This window comes from Falco cherrug, chromosome 8, assembly GCF_023634085.1.
Source record: "Falco cherrug isolate bFalChe1 chromosome 8, bFalChe1.pri, whole genome shotgun sequence".
NCBI lineage: Eukaryota > Metazoa > Chordata > Aves > Falconiformes > Falconidae > Falco > Falco cherrug.
In genome coordinates this window covers 44,783,202-44,799,985 of record NC_073704.1, presented here as the reverse complement: position 1 = coordinate 44,799,985, position 16,784 = coordinate 44,783,202, and the positions used below count along the sequence as shown (strand labels likewise).

At 52.6% G+C, this 16,784-nt stretch overlaps 1 protein-coding gene across 1 annotated transcript; it reads right to left on the bottom strand.

The window, feature by feature from the left end:
• Positions 1–348: 348 nt before the first annotated feature.
• On the bottom strand, positions 349–6,393 carry STING1 (stimulator of interferon response cGAMP interactor 1). Its single transcript, XM_014276466.3, is given in 7 exon segments — positions 349–820; positions 1,678–1,864; positions 3,476–3,714; positions 3,872–3,980; positions 4,847–5,015; positions 5,417–5,661; positions 5,999–6,393. Coding segments are annotated over 6 exon segments (1,143 nt in total). The 5' UTR covers positions 5,999–6,393; the 3' UTR covers positions 349–626.
• Between the last annotated feature and the right edge of the window lie 10,391 nt (positions 6,394–16,784).

Genomic DNA, 16,784 nt, shown 5'->3' with positions numbered 1-16,784 from the left:
AATTACCGGATGGAGCAAAGGCGGGGAGGTTTCTTGCGGTGTGGGACCACTGAATGCCCAGGCCTGACCTCTCCTTCCACCTCTGCATCCCAAATGGTTGGAAAGTGAGGATGTTTGTGTATGACTGTACAGTGGGTCCATCAGGCTGGAGGGTACCCTGGAGGTCCTGCACACACTCCTTGTGCCTGCAGAAGCCACTGGGTTAGTCAGGCCACACTGTCTGGGTGCGTTGGACCAAGCACACACATACAAAGTTGTGGCTGGGATTTCCAAAGCCCCATCCAACACCACAGGATGTCCAAGGGCAGACAGCACATCGTGACCAAGATTCAGGATAATGCAACTTGCCCCAGAGGAAGATGCTTTATATGACATAAATTGAAGCAGATAAAAAGAACCCAGATACCCAGTGGTTAATATTTGATATACATGACAAAGAAAATGGGAAGCATGTCACAGGACTGTGGTTTGAGTCAGCTGCTTTACCAGTAAATATAATGCACAGGAGGTTTTGATGGGCAGTTCCTGCTGGAGGTTGGGGATTGCTGCTGCAGGAGGAGGGGGCTTGGTGAAGGGGTCTGGAGCACCTCGGGGGTGGAGGTGCAGGGCTGGGCAGTGCTGGTGCTTTAGAAGCAGTCACTTCACAGAGGCTGCGGCAGGTCTGGCTCACTTATCTGGAGGCTGAGCTCTGTTGAGCTGAGGGTCGTGGATGCAGCATGCAGGTGGTTTCCCTTTTACACAGCATATTCCTCGTGACGCTGCTGCTGGAGGTGCCAGAGGATCTCTCTGGACAAGAAGTGGGTCTCTGCTTCTCCTGACTCTGGAACAGAACACAGATAAAACCCACCTTCACTGGTCCGGCCTGAGGCAGGGGTCTGGGCAGGAAGAAAACTCTGGGAGATGCCCCAAATTATGCAGAATTTCCCAAGAAGTCAAAATATGGTTCGTTCTTCCCCCCTTCAGCATGCCATAAGAAAGAAATTAAAGCACACAGTGCAGGAAGGAGAGTAAAATACAGGCACTATGTGCTGGGTTCCCAGCAGTGCTTGTTGTGATGAGAACTACCTCAATGGATAGAAATGCTTCTCCCCATCAGGGAGAGCACTGAATTTCCTCTGTAAAACAATGAGATTCATTTTGGCAAGCATCAGCAAGCTGTTTTCAAGCCCTGCTGCTCTGGTGGAGGTGAGGAGAAGGGAAATGAAAGGAAGATGGGAAGAAGGGAAAGCCTCGCTCCTTCCCATCCCATCAGGAGGAATGCCACTGAGCCAGCACACACCTGTACCCCCATCCCACTGCTGGGGAGACTTGGCAGCCCCAGCCACAAAGGGAGCTGTTGCTTCCCCTGGAAAGCCCATCGTTATACTTAATCCCTGAAGGGAGCATTCTGGCTGCCCATGTGGAAGACTGCTTGTCTGAAGTGCCTTTGGAGACTTCAACAGAGACCACCTCTGCTAGCATCCTCCCTGCTCCTCTGAGACGCACAGCAAAAGGTCCTTCTGTGTCAGGAGGCAGCCCCTTCCGCTGCAGCAGGGACCCCCATGGCCATCTGAGTGGGCATATCAGCCAAGTGCTGCACAGATCCTGCTGACTTCCCCTCATTTGCCCTGATCTGAGGCCACTCAAGAAGCTGGGAGTGTACAGCTGCCATGCTACCCTCTTGTCCTCCTCACTCACCCTTGTATGCAATGAGCTGGTAGGCACCCGCACACTCCTTGGAGCCTTTCAGGATCTCCTCCAAGGTCCTGTAGAAAAGCTTGGCCTGCTCCAGGCGGTCCTCCCGGCTGAAGGCAGCACACTCATCCTGGGACATGGCGTAGAGGGTCTACCGTGGGGTGGCATACTCCACTGCGCAGTGCCAGAGCTGCAGGGATGGAAGTAAAAGACATGGGGGCAGGAGGGCTGAACACCCGGCAAAGGGCTGCTGGGGAACCCTGGCACTGGGCAGAGCCCTCAGGACCCGTTGGTGGCTCCTTGGCCTGCCCTGCACTGGTGCTGTGTGCTAGGCCACCAGGACAGGAGCACCAGTTCTGGCACCAGCACCCCCCCACGCTGTGTTGAGCAGGAAAGGAGCAGCAGCACTGGCCAGTACAGCCGTGCCCCGTGTGCCGGGTGGGCTCGGGGAGCTGCTTTCCCACTGTGGGGCCCCAGGCTTTGCCAGCGCCCCACCTGGGGGTAATTTTCTCTATGGAATTTGGTCTCCTATGGAGACACACCTTGCCGGTGTCTGATCACACCTTGGTGGCTTTTCTGCTAGACAAGGGGAATCTGAGCATTCTTATGGGCAGTGGAACAGAGAAGAGGATAAACGCTGGCAAGATGAACGCATAGCTAGGAGGAGGCTGATCAAACAAATGAGGGATTTGTTAAGTCCTTAAAAATTCCAAGGAGGAGCAGTGTTGCCAGTAAGTCTTATACTGGGTAAACTGGAAAGCTTGCTAAAGTGTATTAACAGGAAGAGGGATGGGATCCCTGGGTAAATGTGGAGCAGCAGGAAGAGCTACCGGCCTTGGCAGGCAGTTGCCACAATGACCCAGAGCAGATGCCAAGGACGGGAGCTGGCATCGCTGCCATGCACGTGTTCACTAGCAACTGGGCAGCAAGCTGAGGGACAGATTTTACTGATAAGATGCAGGGGGTCTGGACGGGTCCAGGTTGCAGAGCTGCCAGAGCTCACTTGGTGGTGAGTGACTCAGCAGGAGACTGGCAGGTGAAACACAGCATCAGTGCATGCATCGTAGTGGGAAAAACCTGATGCTGACTGTACTTCCCCAGGAGCAGGGCCAGGAAAGAGTCTCTGGAGTCCCTGTAGACAGGGCTTTAAAAGCAGCGGCTCAGCCCTAAGCCACCATCAAAAGGCAAATTAGGCGGATCCAGGTGAGAAGCATTGCTCTGCTGATGCCTTCTTCCACAGCCGTGTTGGCAGGACCAGTGTGTTCCCTCCTCCAAGGGTGCAGGGGCAGGAGCCCATCTGTCTGGAGATGTGGAAGGAGATGAATGCAATGTGAGATGGAGAGATTTAGGGCTCATCAGCCCAGAGAAGAGGTGACTGGGGGAATGCAAGAGTCAATTTATATAGTGACACACAGACATTTTCAAGCACCTCTTCCCAACAGAAGGAAATATTCACTTGTCTCATGGGAAGTGATGGGAAGGTCTTGTACCCCACATATGCTTTGTTTTTCTGCTGAGTTTTCTGCTGTTTTCTGGACTTAAATCGACTCCAGGAGCGGTTAAGTGAGCCCAGCATCCCTGCAAGGGCTGAGCCTGGGAGGAGGCAGCTAAGAGGAAGGGGTGCAGTTGGCTGCCACGAATAGGACCTCTCCATCTCGTGGAAGCCTGCTGTAAGCTGGGAGTGTCTCACAGAAGGGACACTGTCCTGCCCTTATGGCCACTTCTCGGCCAGGGTGTGAGGCCGGGAAGACCTTTGGGCTGAGGCATGCCAACTGCTCCTCTGACTCTGCACTCAGTATACCTTGTTGTCTTCATCCCTGACTGTGTAGAGGCTGTGTTTGTAGACCCAGTTCTTGGTGCCAGCTCGGGTCAGGGTGGTTTCAGTGAGGTCTGTCAGGTACTGGATATTGCTGTCAGCTTTCTCCAGGTCATCATAGATTTCACAGCTCAGAGGGACCAATATGTGGAGCTTCCAGGTCTCCCTGCATGCTGGCATGTTGCAGTTGGCCTTGTTGAATTCCTCCATTGACTCTTTCACCCCTGGTGGAAGACAGCATTGGGCAGAGGTGCCTGGCGTGAGTAGAGATGCTTTCTACCTTGCTCCCCATTTCCCTGCAAACACTGTAAAAGTGGGAGGATTGTTATTAGGAGCTATTTCTAGCTGTAGGCACGATAATGCAGGGGAGCAGCTACGTATGTGGCAGGACTATTTTTAGGTACCCAACGTAATAAAACCAGGCAAGCCCATGAGCAACATTCTGCTTGGACCTCTCAGACATCTCAGACATTTCCACTGCTGAGGACTTCTGCAGAGGGAAGGAAAGACAGACCAGTGGGGATGAAAGCAGCCACCTGGGCTCTTCTGCAGCAGTCAGTTCTCTACAGGGACTGCAGAGCAGCTGCCCTCTCTGAAGAGATCTGGACAGTGAGCAGCCCTGCTGCTGCCCCCTCACACCACCGTGTCAGGCAGCAGGGCTCCTGTGGATAAGGAAGCTGATGCTGGGGCAAGCTAGGCACTTCTCTGGCTGCACCCTCCTTTGGGATTGCATGTCCCTGTGCAACTTGTGCATCTGCCCAGCGCTGCAAACATGTGGGAGGAGACATCTCTGCACCTGATGGTGGAATTTCCAGGGTCACCAGTGGCTCTGTGTGTTCACTTATATGGAAATGGGTGTTCAGTCCCCAGAGGCACCTGATGGCTGCCCTCCCCAAAGCCTGCATGACCCCTCTCCCCTTCCAGCTCTGCTGGGGTAAAGCAGAGCCCTTCCAGTGTTGCAGAGGTACCTAGAGCTTGGCTCTGCCTCCCACAGCACGCCTGATAATTAACCCTTTGTAGACCGCATAGGCTACCCTTTTCCCTCAAGCATCAGCCTGGCTGACAGATTTAAAAATAGCTGGTTTTTGTGTCAGCGGGGCTCTGGCTGTGGCGGGGCTGCTGCCAGAACCCCAGGGTGGCTGTGCTCATTAAAAGGCAGCCTGGCCCTCCTGCCGAGTGTGGCAATGTGGGGCTGAGGAGATCAGCTCTTCAGGGCTGAGCTAAGGAGAGCATTTCTCCCGCTGCAGGGCTGCGTGTGGATGGCTGTACTGCAGGGGCCGTGCAAAGCCGGGCCACGTGCCCAGGGCTGAAGTGCTCCTCAGGAAGCTGGCCAGGTTAGAGGTGTTGGTGTCTTACATGGAGCCCCAGAGCAAGGACAAGGAGATGGTACAGGCCGGCCAGGCTGAAGTGGAGGCTGAGCTGCTGCCCGTCTCCATCGAGAAGAGCCATGCAGGCTGAGCCACAGATGAGCAGCATGGGCCCATGCCAGTGCAGGGGAAGGCAGGCACTCAGGGCCCTCCAGAGGCTCCGCGGTACCTGGATGGGAGAGGGAGACAAGCGAAAGGCTGACCAGCCCACAGGGCACTGGTCAGCCCACCTCCCTTCCAGTGCCACTGACTTTCTAGAGCAGTACAGAGCCAGGGAGCTCTGTGGGACCCTGCTCAGTGCACCCTGGGTGCCCTCAGCCAGGAGAGGACTTGGGTCTCTTGCAGCACCCATGGACATCAGAGGGGAGCAGATGCAAAGTCACCCTGGACAGCAAGGGGAGGCTGTCTCCAACACCCTGTGCCGCAGAGGACAGGTGTGGGAGTAGAGAAAAGGAGCAGATCCCTGCCCCCCTCCCCCCCAACACCCAGAGGTTGCTGTGTCCTTGTCCCCAGGGTGGTCCCAGGAGCCGGAGAGACAGCCACCACCGCTCTAGCTCACCTGGACTGGAGGTGAAAAATCTCCTCAGCCAGGTAGCAGGTGCCCTTGAGCAGCTCCTTGATCTCCAGAGCCACAAAGTGGAAGGTGAAGACACGGGTGGTGGGCACAAGGGGCTCCTCAGCAAGGTACAGCACTGTGGCATTCAGGGCCAGGAGCAGGTACATGGCACACTGCGCTCGCCTTCCCTGGGCCTTGGGGATGAGCAAGGCAGTGGAGTGGCTTGGCTGCCGTGATTCTTGACACATCTGTGGCAGAGAGAGTGGGTCAGCAGCAGCTATTGTCCCCAGAGACCACAGCAGCACAGTAGGGAGTGGAGAAGTGGGGCACACATGCACACACAGTGCTCACTGAGCACCCCAAAGCACACAACAGAGCCACTCCTTTGCAAGTTCCTGAAATGCAGCCACTTCTGAGGTGGCATCCTTGTGTGCTGCCCAGGCCACCTCGGGGCTGCCCCCCGTGCCCAAATGGGCTTGGCAAGACAGAGCCTGGCTGGCCACCCCATCCCCAAATCGATGTCAACCGTACGCCAGCCCCGCTGCTCTGCTGCCACAGGGCCATCGCTTTTCCTGCCGTACTCACCAGAGCAGTTACCAGCTGTGAGACTGGATGCTGCCTGGGTCTCCTGCGCTGCGGTTAATGGGCTCTGCGCCCCAGCCCAGGCAGCCACAGCTCTTTTTGGAGGCTGCTGCCACAGACAGAGACTGGAGCCTCTGCACTGCATAGGCTTTTTGTGCCACGGATGGAGCGGCACAGTTCCCAGCACCAAGGAAAACAAAAATGAAAATGAAAGTAGCTATCAAAGCTGCAGGCGGCTTGCAGAAGGCACTAAAGCCCTCCCACACAGGGCACCCATGAGGTCTCTCAGCCCACAGGAAATCCAGGCACTGGGCAGTAGTGGGTGGACGTGGCAGGTTTCAACATCCATGAGCTCACAGCCCTTGGAAAGCCCCAAGGTATCTTCAGGTCATAGTGGGGTGGAGTCGAGCTGGAATGAGGAAGGAAACCAGAATATATTGAGATTTAATTTTTTAATTGCAGCAGTTTTCCAGGGGCAAAACAGAAGCAATTCCTTCTAGCAAAGAGGGTGACTCACAGCACTGTGGATCCCCCCACCCCATGCAGCTCTGGGAGATGCTGGCTCAGGAGGCAGTGCCCATGGGCACTGGCAACACAGCAGCGACTTCCTGCAGCTGGGCTTTTGCTGGCCAGTGAGGCCCTCGAGCCTCTCAGAGCCCTGGTCCTAGTGACCACAGAGCCAGAGCCACCAAGGTAGTCAAAGCTTTCTTTGACTCTCTTGTTATTGCTGAGGTTTGCCCTCAAGCCTTGCAGGGCCCTTGTCCTAGCAGCAGAGTGCAGCAGTGAGGTATTACCCACCCTGGGGGAAGATTGTCTTAGGCTACACATACCCAAGCCCATGGGTCCGGGTGGGATGCACATGAAGATGCTGGGGGAGGTGGCTGGAGCCACAGCAAGGCTCTTCTCTCATAATTTTGGAAGATTGTAGCAGTCGGGAAGTTCCTGGTTTGTGGGAGAAGGCAAACATCACACAGCTTCCAGCAGGGGAAGAAGGAGGGCTTGGTGAACTACAGCCTGCCCAGTGTCACCTCTGTCCCTGGGAAAATGATGGAGCAAATCCTCCCAGCAACCACTGTCAAGCACCTGAAGGACAAGCAGGGAACAGCCAGCAGGGACTTACAAAGGGCACATCACACCTGACCAGCCTGGGTGCCATACGGGAGAAGGTAACTGGCCACGTGGGTGAAGGGAGAACCTTCCCTTCAGCAGAGCTTTCACCATGGTCTTCTACAGCCTCCATGTAGAGCCAGACTGGGTAAGGGGGTAGCTGTCCAGAAGGGGCTCTGGGTCCAATTTCTTTCTGTCCAGGAATGCTTGTGGATGCAGGGAGGTTGCCAAGAGACCCTCACAGTCCCCCCAGACCCACAGGCATCTTGCTGGGAGTCTCTGCAGGCTGCAGCAGGCACACAGTATAAGGATCTTGATTCAGATGTGCCCACAGGTCACATTTAATTCATGCGTTTGCAAACCCAGAGGGTGGAAGGGCTAGATGCCCATAGAGACTGGCAGTGTGCTAGCTCATCTCAAGGTTGTCAGAGTTTGTTTCAGTGGTATCTTAGAAACCCCAGAAAACCCACTTTACAGGGCATCTGACCCGTGTTCCTAGCCTGTGTGTGTGGATATAGCAAACAGAGTTGTTTGTTTCTTCAAAACAAAGGTTGGCTACAACTTCAAGTGAATCACTTCCTCCTCCTGCACTGGCTTGTCCCTGCCAGCGAGCTTCACTGACCAGCTCTGGCTGGCTCCTGTGGTGCAGTGGCAGAAGATGCCTGGCTCCCCAGCCCTGTTCTTGTGGGTCCCCGAGCAGCTGGGTGGCCCTGCTGCCCATGCAGCCTGGCCTCTTGCTTTCAGTTCTACCTTCAGCACACTAACACCTGGGGTATTTCTGTCTCACTTCTGCTCTGAGCCAGCCTTTGCCCCACAGCCCCAGACCTGCCTCATACACAGCTGTTGTTGCCAGGGTGCTAACTGCAATAAAAAAGCAGCATGGAAGAGCCATTTTGTCTGCCAGAGCCTGCAGAAGCAGAAAACAAGGCTGGAGGGAGGTGAGGATTGAAGCAAAGAGGAATTGCATCTGCAGCTTGCAGGCCAGCTGTAGATGGGGACAAAATGAGAGTTCTCATGCTCTCATCCATGTCACATCACTTTCACACCACTTTGCTCTTGAACAATCCTCCCAGCCACCCTGCAGCCTTTGCAGGTTCCCTGCCATGCTGCAGATGGGACTGGGCTCGCGGTACACAGCTCGGAGCAGAGCTGTGGTGCCCTGTCCAAGAGCCGAACCTAAACTCCAGGAATGAGATTTGAGTGTCTCCAGCAGAGGCTGGGCATCTGCAACACCTGAACTCACGTGGGATCAGAGAGTGCAGTTCTGCCTGGCACCTCTGCACAGCCAGTAAGAAGCAGCAGCACCGAAACTGCCTGCATTGTCCTCCCTGGCCTTCTGCTCTAGCCAACAATTTGCATTTCCAGGTCCTTGATTGAAGTCCCCTCTTTCCCTGCTTGTGGAGGGAACAAGAAGTCATGGATGACACCAAAAGATTTTGGATGCATAAAAAACACCTGGCAAGTGACCTTCCCAGACCAGTGCCATGACACTTCCAACCAGGTAGTGCTGACACACCTCTCTGAGATTCATTTGGGCAAAGAAATCACACACATTCAAAGAGCACACCTACACCACAGACCTCACTGAGATTAGTAGTTTCTCACCATAGAGGTTTTTAAACCACCAGTGTGGCAGGCAGTGTAAACCCCTCATGCTCCATGTGCCATGGCCTTTTACTAACCACAGAGCAGCGTGTGCACCAGCCGGTGCTTACTGGATGCACAGGGCATCCTCACCTTCCCCACACTCCATGTCTCAGGCCATGCATTGTCCTAGGGCGGTGTCCTGGCAACACACCCTTGGGACACTCCTGATGCAGGCAAATCACAGCAAAACCATCTCATTGTGTTATTTGAGATGTCCCTGGTCACTTGCTGGATAACTGACTTATCAAACTGTTTAGCACTAACCTCCCAGCCCAGCCTGGCCTTGCTGGTTTCCCCATTGCTGCTGTGCTGCTCTGAGTGGAGACAGGCCAGGGCCGGGGCAGCTCTGTGGCTGAGTGTTACTTGGGTGCCTGATCTTGGCTGGTCTCTGCAGCCTGCTCTGCCTCACCTTTCTGGGCACCTGGAGGATCCTACAGCATCCCTCTGAGCAGCTGCTCTCTTTGTATACATCTGGGCAGAGATGTAAGAGCTTGTGGTCCAAGCTCACTGTCCAAGCTATCCATGGTTTAGTCACTGTCCAAACACAGCAAGAATGAAGCTGCTTGCTGAGCTGGCAGAGATGCTTAAAAAGGCAAGGAAAGACAACTTCCACTCTTGGGAGCATCCAAAAGAGCTGAGCTGGCCCATAACACAACACAGGCTGGTTTATAGAAGGGCCTTGGTGTACTGGTTGGGGCTGGGGAAGGGATTTCTCCTGAGACCCAGATGGCCATGGGTGGAGTGGACAGCTGTAGCCAGAACTTGGTTTAGACAGGGAAGAGTCTCAGTGAAATGTCTGAGAATTTGTAGTAACCTGGAAAAAGAATGTTAAAATCCCACAGTGATAGGAGGTAGGATTCTCTGGAGGTAGCCAGATGCTGTGAATTTGCTTGAAGTCTCCCCTGCCCTCTGGAGACCCACTGGCTGCTCTGTATGAGGTGCTTTAGGTGGACTATCCCAGGAGTTGGGCCTGGCCATTGGCCCTGTGCAAGGCTGGAGGTGGTTAGGAGCAGGTGCTGGATTGGTGTGGCATGTCCTCAACCAAAAGCCAGCCCAGGAAAATGGTGCTTTCCCTGGTATTTCCTGGATAAGGACTGCTCCTGGTGAGCATGCAGGTAGCAGGTGTAACAGAGCCTGCTCCTGCTGCAGGATGGGCACTGCATCAGTGCTTGCTTACTCCCCTGATTTTTGTGTTGTGTGCTGTTGCCCTGCAAAAGGCGGTAGAGCTGCTGGCTGCAGCCAAAAGGCAGGCAGCCCAGTAACAGCTTTACACCAGGGATGCCTGCAGGGATAGGGTTCGGATGCCAGGCTGGTGTTAAAAGTGGCTTTGTTCCCTTGGCTAAAAAGTGCTGCAGTTGGTGGTTTTAGTGCTGTAGTTGCATCACTCAGGTGCACTGACAGGGCTTGCTTTGTTGCCCACCCCAGCAAAAATCAAATGCTTTGCAATATTCTGTGTTTCACTGGGCTGTGTGAACTGGATCGGTCTCTCTGGTGTAGTGAGGAGCCATCTGTGTGCTAGGTAAGACCTTATGGAAGCAGGCCACCTGCTTCTTCCAGCTCTCAAGCACATGTCTCTCACTCGTTCAGCAAAGCAGTTCCATTGTGGGACAAAAGAGGTGATAGTCAGGGGAGCCAGGGAGGTGTCCTGTCCAAAGGATTTGGTAATTGCCATAATCTCCGGATTATGCAAGGCCCTGATCTTCACTCACAAAGTCCACATGCAGATGGAATGCCTTTCCAGGGATGTGCCCACTTTGGGAGATTCTTTGCCTCACCTTGACCCCAGGCTGTGACCCCTCAGCAACAATGAATTTAAAATCCTTACGGCAGCATGCACCACCCCTCCATCCCTGACTGTGAGGCTGCTCCGAGCGCTGCATGTCCCTTATCCATTAAGGTTCTTCCTTCCTTTGTGGCACCAGAACTTCCTGCCTAAGAGAGAGGGGTTTTGTCTGTTTAATAAACGTCAGTGGATCCATGTGTGATTTACACAGTCTTCAACTGATCCCCTGTAAACTGTCAGCACCTGCAGTCTCCTGTGTCACTGAGTCCCCAATTACACATTGGGTGGAGAAGTCATTTTGCTTGTTTTGAAGCTGTCACAGGCTAGCGTTGTTTGGGGTGCCGCTGTTCTTGTGCTGGGAGAGACAAGAACAACCAGCCCTTTCCTGTTCCCCAGATCACTGGTGGCTTCAGATGACAGCCATGTCTTTTCCAGGCTGGAGCATCTCAGATACTCTGTTGTTGTTAAAAAAAAAAAATTAAAAAAAAGCTATTTTCTACTTGATTGTGCTGGTCAAAATGCTTTGAATAGCTCCTCCAGGTCCCTTCCAGGTCTGACTCTTTCAGGTTACATGTGTTGAGCTGCTCAGGTCTCAGCACAGATCCCTGGGGGGTTCCTGGTGGGACCCCTCCCCTTGCGCTCATGTGTACCTCTTGCCCTCTGTCCTCTAACAGTCATGTACTTTACTGCCCTTTGTCACCCTGGCACTGAGACTGAGGAAAGGGAAGTGGCTGTGTCACCTCTGGCCTCCCATCTCATGTCCCCTGGGGACCTGACCAGGCTGAGCTGAGAACAAGTGAAATTACAACTGAATAAATGGCTGTGCATGCGTACATGTTTTGGTCGCTTTTGGGGTTTTTTACAGGTATCTTACAGCCTGCAGGACTGGCAAAGCTGGCTTTGGGGATGAAGCCACCAAAAGCTTGCTGACAGCAGGTGGCTAGTCAGTGCTGCAGTCCTAGGGACCTCTGGAAAGCTGCTCGTGCCCTAATGCAGCCTGACTTCCAGCTCTGCAGCAAGGGAGGGGACAGTCTTTGCAAGGACAGGATTCCATGAACGGGAGTCATGGGAGCCAGCAGCGCATCTTCTGAAGTCAGTGTGAGACCTCGAGGAAAACGCTGCTCCTCACCTGAACCTGCTTTTCAGTGACAGTGTTCCTCCTTCCTCTGCAGCAGCGGGCTTGCAGCTTTACCGGGATTATCCTGTGCAACAGGGCAGCACAGAAACCCCAAGCGAGGCCAGATCCCCCTGGGGCAGTGCTACAAAGGCACAGAAGACCTGGCAGCTGACCCTAGAAAACTACCATTCATACAGCTGAGGAGGATGAAAGGGGGATAAAACAACTTGGGGATGAAAAGAGGAGAAGGTGAGCGTGTGGTATGGAGGTAAATTGTCTCTCTGAAAAAAGTACTTGGGGAATTAAGAGTGGCAGGGAGCAGAATGAACACTGTGCCTGCAGCTCCCAGGGCCCTCTTCTGTGAGCTCCCACGCAGAAGGAGGCAGCCACGGCAGGGTTGTACACACATGAGGAGGTGCAGGGGTGAGCAGGGACCCCCAGCACAGCAGTGCCTGGGCGGCACTGGGAGGGCAGCAGGCATGCAGCAGGACTGAGCAGGGCAGCCCGTGGCGTTGGAGCAAGGAGCAATGGCTGGGTGGAAAATGGAGCCAGACCCAGGTGCCAGGATTTCTCTTTCCATGCAAGCAGGTGTAATGACATGTGTGAATATCCTAATTCTTTCCTTGTTCCTCCTCTCTCAGCCACTTACAGGAAATATACGTTGCCTTCTTGGTCAGGACATGCATCCAAGGGAGATTTATTGGTGCTCTCAAGGCCAGAGGAGAGATTCATAGGAGCCCATCCTCGCAGCACTGACAGGTAAACCCAGGGCATAACATGGAAGTCTCTGATTTACTGTGGCAAATGATGGAGATATGACCAGGCTGACTAGCACGGCTAGGGTGCTCACTCAAATACCCATGGAAGCCCAAACTGCCCAAGAAGGCATTTAGCAAGCTGGGAACATGGGAATGAACAATTTGGGGCCTACCTATGGCTGTCAGCATGGCCTGGATTTCTGCCCAAAAAACTCCTGTTGTTTCTCTTTGACTGTGTAACCATTCCACAACTGGCCAGTCATTGTCGTCAATATCCCATAGAGAGCTCTGCAATGCTGGCGGAGCTCAGCAGCTTCCCAGCCTAGAACTGAGCTTGAAGGTCTGGGTCTACCCCTTTCTTTTATTTTCTGCCTCTGATGCGAATCCCACAGCCTCCTGCTGAGATCAGCATGGCCAATGAGCCTGAAGTGGGGCAAGACGCTGAGATTGTTCACTCCAGAAACGTGTCTCAGGGAGGGGAGTTGGGGAAGATGAGTCTGATGGGTGATGGAGGAGCTTTTGACCATTTTGGTCAAGGGGTCTTGGTATTCAAGTTTGTCTCCTGCATTCCACATGGTGGTGGTGGCAGGCTGAGGTTCTCAGTGTGACACGCCCGCCCCCTCCCCCCCGACCCCGGCTCATAGCTGTGTGGTCAGCTACGTTTACATTTGCACCAAAACCAGCAAAAGCCTTCAAAAGAAAAATGGGAGTATGAGAGAAGATGGGGTGGTAAATACCAAAGGAAAGCCACATCAGCAAAACAGCAAGATGACCTTTGTGAATCTGTAAAACCTGCCAATACTTTTTTCAGGTTTTGATCTTTTTACACTGAAATGTCCATTAATACCTTTATTTCCTGTAGAAAAATCCATTAAGTTTAAAGTAAAAAAATCAAACCCCCAATTCCGGCTTTATTTAAAGAATAACAGTTTTTCAGACTAAGTTGGTTTTAAACACATCTAACAGAACAAGAGCAAGTCACTTTAAAAGTTACTTCTCTGAGGTTTTGAAATTGTGACAATCCTGGACTTGATTCATTCAGCACAGGGCAAAGGACCCCAGAAATGGAAGATCTCTTTGAAGTGGGGGCACGTGACACTGTGGGGTTTGTTAGAGACCCTCCAACTTGTTTGGCCACTGCTGGACTTCTGCAGCTAGGGTCCCTCTGCAAATCCAGCCCCTCTGCACACCTCTGCGGCAGAGAAAAATGCTGGATTTGTGTGAGGAGCTCTAGCAGCTACTTTGGGCATCTGCCACCCAGACAGTCAAAGAGGGGCAAGAAGGTGGGGAAGAGATGCTCCACAAGCCCCAGCAGAGCCTGCTGCTGCCAGGCAGCTTCAGAAGGGGCAGGTGACAATGCGGTGAGTGGCTAAAGAGGGCCAAATAGAGACTGAGAGTATGAGAAAAGGCACAGTAAAAGCTAATGGGGGGCAACGAGAGAGGAAGGAAGGAAGTACCTCAAGGAGATGTCAGACCTGGCAGAGCTGGTGAGGAGGAATATGGCTCAGCTCTGAGAACACTCCTGGGTGTGTGAGCATGTGCTGCAGGCAGAGGAGGTGGGCTCAGCACCAGGGGACTCTGGGGCTTGGCTGTTGGCTCTGCCTTCACAAAGCAGACTTTGCTGGTGAATGGCAGGTTTGAGAACATTCTCTGAGATGCCTCCAGGCAGCCTGAAATGCAACTTAGGAAGTTCCTCAGTGCTCCTCTTTGCATTGTGTGAATTTCCAGGCAAGGCTGACAGTGAAAGAGATGGTTTTGTCCTCTGCTGTGGGGCTTACTCCAGCCTGTTTCTTTGCATTGGCATGAGTGATTTCAAAGAGAACCAGATCAAATCACAGCCCTAGAAGCCAAGTAACGCTGGGTGAAGGTAGAAATTACTTTTCGATCACGTGATCCAGCTTAAGCACAACTGCATGTCAGAGAACAGCTAGTCATTTTCTTGTGAGTCTAGGGCAGGACTGCTGCTTTCGGCAATGGTTTGTAGTTAGATCATTTAAAGCCATTTGTGAATTTGTATCTTCTGCCTCCAATGCCAGAGGCTACAGTGCATAATAGTACTCAAGGAGAGGGGTTCTGTCCTGCTAGGAGAAGCTTGTTACAACAGGTCTGGGATATCCAGAGTCATGCGAGAGCTAGAGATGGACACCATGCCTCTTCCGTGACACCGGTGGAAGTACCACTGAGATTTACAGTTACGATACATTCAGCCCACGGCAGTGCATTGCCTGCGGAAATTTTCTCGTGGACAAGGTGGTGGTGGTAGCTTGTGGATTTTGCTGTGTAGTTGTTTCTGTTTGTTTGCCTTTTCTGAAGTTTAGGACTTCAGGTTGTTGTGCAGCAGGATGCTAGACTGTAAGAGTTTATATTGATGTGTTATATGAAATCCTATCTTCTGTATTCCTACACTTGGCAATCTTTTGGTCATGTTCAAGCCTGGGATAACTGCTGCCACAGGACAGATGACCTTGCCACTCTGTTGCCTCAGTGAGTGATGGAAAGGGTACATCTGTTGGGCTCAGGTGGCCAGTTTCACCTTCCTGCCATATACCATCAGAAACTCGGGGCTCCCTCACTCTTCCCAAGGTCCTATTTTCAGTTTTGATTTGGAGAACAATTTTGAGAGGAGTAAGACTCATCTGCGGATTTCAAAACTAATATGGGAATAATTCCACGTATTTTCTTCCTGGTTGTGATCTGCCATGTTCCACTGATACACAGTCATGGACACATACTCTGCAGGACTGGGCCAAGACTAAAAAGAGCATTTCTAGAGCTCTTCACCTGGGCTGAAAACCTGCATATCAGCTTGATAACTGTTGCTGCGGATACTGATCTGGCTGGTCTCTTAATGGAGAGAACAACAGAGGAACAATGCTATGGCTGACTTACAGGTTGCCCTGGCATCTGAGTACGGACAAGCCTAGGATTTGCAGCAGGAGACGGAAAAGGTGTGTTTCTATGTGACATAAACAACAATTTATGTATATAAGTTCAGTCCAGAAGGTTTTTTTTTTTTAGAAACACTTTGAACTGAGGTGCTGAAGAATCCCATCTGAGACTGAAAGGCTTTTTTTTCAACTGCTAGCCTGGCCGGCACCCCAGGATCTGCAAGCTTCTGCACTGGAATTACCATAGTTTCTGCTTCTATGGATAACTATGAACCAGATTGGACCTCAGCTCACTCTCATTGGTAAATGACTCTGCAGGGTATAACGCAGGGAAGAATTCATGTGAAATTGTACATTTGAGTGGTACTGCTGGGCAGAGTACTTGTGGGACAGGAGCTGTGCTGCCTACAGCTGAGAGCAGCCTTTGCTGCACTAACTCTTCTGCCTGCAGGTCAGCAGCCAGGGCTTCAACTGCTCCCGAAGACACCAATGAACAAGGGGGAAAGGTGGCCTCTGTGTCTGTTTTTTAGACACAAAGGATTTAGCAGCTATGGAGACACACAGTTCTCCTCAGTTCATAGCTGCAGGTCCTTTGCTGTTTGCCAAGGGGCAGAGGCAGAGCTTTCTTCTCCCTAACCCTTCACTTCACTTTCTCCACTGCTCCAGGTCTGTTTTTCTGGGAGCTATTTTCTTTGAGGCTTGCCCACTGGTGTGCGCCAAACCTTGTTAAAAGTGTGGGGTTTTCCTTTTTCCAGTTGTGTCTTCAGAGCTGTCCTCCTTTACAGTTATCTTTTTTCACCTTCTAACAAAGGGCTCACTGGTTACCAAAGCCTAGAAAAATCAGATTTAGCCAGCTAGGCTGGGAAGTTTGCACTTCTTTAAATTTTTGTGCCTTTGCCTAAGCATGTCTAGCTTTTTTCCCCTAATACAGCACTGCAACCTGACCCTGTTGAGCAGAGCTGATCAGAGGAAGATGGTGAAGGAAAGGCACATGGAGGCAGGAGTCATGCAAGGATAAGGCAGGACTCAGCTAACTCTTCCAGTGATGCTCTGCTATTTTGTAGCGGGTGATGTTGGCACGGGATGATGTTGGCAGGCACTGACAGCAGATCTCTCAGTGTGTCTCTGGAACAGAAGCGAAGAGCACAGCGGTGCCCTTGGGATGAGAGACCACAGTACCCCACGGTGCCCCGGGTCTGCAGGACCAGCTATCTCCTTGAGAGAGAGAAGGCAGGCAGCTGCAGGTGGGACACCTCCTAAAATGCTGTGGTGGGGTGCTGCATGAGGGTCCAGCAGCAACTGGCAGGGTGAGACAGCATCTGCCTAACAAGGAATGCTTTCTCTGCAGCAGGGCTACCACGGATGGGGACCAGCCATGAATTTTCATAGCAGATGTAGCCCAAAGCATCTTCTCTGGTGCTGGTGAGCAGCACACATCCTTTTGGAGAACAGGGCCAGGATATGATCTCATGCCGGGTACAGAAAAGTG